General features: G+C 38.1%; 1 protein-coding gene across 1 annotated transcript; it reads right to left on the bottom strand.

Moving 5' to 3' along the window:
- Window positions 1–126: 126 nt before the first annotated feature.
- Window positions 127–2508, bottom strand: LOC107683304 (uncharacterized; the record flags this gene model as incomplete). The annotated part of the gene is made up of 3 exons (XM_016479358.1): window positions 2431–2508; window positions 1998–2070; window positions 127–669 (listed from the first exon to the last, which is right to left on the bottom strand). Coding segments are annotated over exons 1-3 (619 nt in total), but the record flags the coding sequence as incomplete, so codon positions are not given.
- Window positions 2509–2960: the final 452 nt, after the last annotated feature.

Raw genomic sequence — 2960 nt, 5'->3', positions numbered from 1 at the left:
TTGGGGTAGAATTAAATGAATGCCAAAACTCAGAATTTTGTTCGTCACCTCACGTACCCCAGTTTGAGAACCACTGGTATAAAGCACTGCAGAAATGACTTGTTAGTTGTGAATTGTTAACTGTACCCGAGTCAGATGGAGGACATACGACAGGTGATAAACGCAGGCCAGGCTGTGAATCCAGCATGAAAGACTCCGCTGCATGAGATGCACTATCTGGACAGGACTTGATGCGATTGTACGGCGGATGGTGAGGATGCTGGAGTCTGTCGTAGTCAGAATACGGCACTGAGAGATGACTCGCCAACTCTGGCCTGTGCAATCCCTCAAATGAGCCAGCAGGCCTCAGATGGAGCTCCTCGTCTGGGTTTGGGTAAGCGGCGGGTTTAGTCCAAGACTTCACAGAAGAAGCCTCTCCGGCCCACCTGCTGCTAGCCGGCTGCTGCGGGAGCGGGTTATAAACGCTGGCATCCGGCTGATCCACTATACGACTGCCATATTTGTGGTAGTTGTACTCTTGTGCCAGTTTGAGCTCCAGATTGGGAGGCGCGGCGTCCACCTCCAGCAGAGACTCTTCGGGGGTCCTGAAGATGAGGTCTTCAATGCTAGCCTCCACCGGGCCGATGTCTGAGCTCCTCAAGGGCCCTGGAGAGTCTCTGGAACACGGTTCTGCGGACACGAGAAGAACAGTCAGCATTGCATTTACAAGCATCTGATATCAGGCATCAAATTTAGGTTAGAAAAACTTTGTGGAAACATTGTTTTGAAATTTTTCTAAAACGCAGTTTTCTTGATGTGATTAGAATGTTATTTAAAGGTTACATTTATTAGAATGTTTTGCTAACTTTATCTTCACCCCCCAAAAAAACATTATTTGAACCTTTATTTTTAATATTCTAAGAATGTTAAAATGTCCAGTGGTTATTAGAACGCTAAAGGTTACAAAAATGTTTCTTAGAATCTTCATCAAGTACAAATAACATTCTAAGAATGTTTCATCTTAACGTTATGAAAAGATGTTACATCAAATATTATTAAAGTTATAAGAACGTTACATGAACATTATGAATGTTGTGTCCTAACATTTATATAGCTTATAAAAAACATTAGTGAAGTTCCTTGTTAGCTGGGATGTGCCTCATGCACAATCAACATTGTTGCAAAAAACATTTTTACAGGCTAAGAAACTATTTATTTGAATTCACTCAGTGTAATCGCTCTAATATGATTAGTGTAAGTCAAATTTTATTATTGCATTCAGAAATGGACCTTTTTCACAGACTGCGATGACGCATTTCCACAGTTGTTAACATAACTGTCATATTATATGTTATATATTATATTTTCATTTTAAAAAAACTTTTAGTAGCGCTGCATAACAAATCGTTCACAAATCATGATTTGAAAATGCTTCTCTTGATTTATTAAGCACAATCGTCTGCGATATTTGCCCGCTGCTTATTTATTCCGAAAACATTTTAATTTGATATTTGCGTTGTTTTGCATTGATAAGCTTTCATGTTTCCGGTTGCCAGATGTCAAGAGTTTGAATCCCCCAATCAGAGCTTTTTTCTTAAATGGATACATTTTCTGCCCAGAAGTTTACTTAATATTCCCAACCTGGCAACCATTTGCACTCACTCTCTCACTGTTACAGAAAAGGTGCTGATGAGCTGGAAACATCAGAAAACATGTAAGCTGGAGTTTAGCAATCTCCATTGAGATATTCCGCTCAAATAAAAGTGTAATAAAGCCAATTTGACTAACGCTCCTGAAAATGTGAAAAGGGGCAATAATGTAAAATATGGGTAAATAGAACAAAATATTTACATACATTATGCATGTTAGTTTCCCTCACTACACAACAAATCCTTAAAATGTAATGGTATTCTACTAATCTAATGTCTCAATACTAAACATGAAAAAAGGCACTCAATGTTAAATGGTTGCTGAGTCCTCAAATCAAATCCACAACATGACTGAATAAATCAGCATACCTTCAGGAGTGAGTGAGTCTGTTGTGAGGGACTTCAGCTTTTCTACCAGCTCCTCTGGGCCCTCATACGATCTCTGTGCAAAAGAAAACAATGCAATGAAATAATACCAGAACAACGGTCTTGTATTTCACTTACAGTAAAATACAAATAACAACAGAGTTAAACAATGGCTGTCCTAAAATGAAAACTGATGTAGTCTGTGTATGTGTCAATCAGTGATTTGCTGTGAAACTGCAAATCACTGATTGATTTAATCCAGGGGTACATGACGTACATTAAACTTAATTAATGTAATCCAACAAAAGCAGCAATATATTAAATGTGAAATGTCGCGGCATGTCTGTGATGAATGACTGGGTAAAAGAATCAGTGAATCAATGTTTGGACATCCGAACACTTACAGATTCACCTGAGAAAGAACAAAACCTCTCACCATCAGACTTTCCAAATCCGCTTTTACATGTGCTGCCAGCTTCTCCTGGTAAAAGGGTAAAAACAATTCAAAGCTATCTACAAAAAAAGAAAACAAATAAAGTTTAGTAGGTTAGGTAAAATAAAAAAAGAGTCCAATGAGGAAGTAATCCAGGCCTAAAATCAATAGTCAAACGAGAGAATAAACTGGCTTTGGCAAGCAAATAAAGTTAAGGCTCTTTACACCAAGAGCAATAATTCTGTGCCTCTCATAATTTGTTACTAATATACCACACTGTCAACGGATTCAAAATTCAGAAACATGTTAAGCTAAATAATGCATCACAATTAATCCCATATACAGTATCAGTATGTTTTTAAGATGCTATGTCAAGTAAAAGTAGTTCAGCTGCATTCTGTTCCATTCATAATCAAACTAAATGAATGTGTCCTGTTAAACACGTCTGGTAAGGAAGATGCGTCTCCACTGGCAGGTGTGACAAAACATTCATTATAAAACGGATAGTTCCGGTGCTTGATTCTGATTGGCTG

This window comes from Sinocyclocheilus anshuiensis, unplaced genomic scaffold (genome assembly GCF_001515605.1).
Source record: "Sinocyclocheilus anshuiensis isolate Anshui unplaced genomic scaffold, SAMN03320099.WGS_v1.1 C33151327, whole genome shotgun sequence".
Lineage (NCBI taxonomy): Eukaryota > Metazoa > Chordata > Actinopteri > Cypriniformes > Cyprinidae > Sinocyclocheilus > Sinocyclocheilus anshuiensis.
Note: the sequence above shows the minus strand (reverse complement) of the source record. Positions and strands in the feature narration are given on the sequence as shown.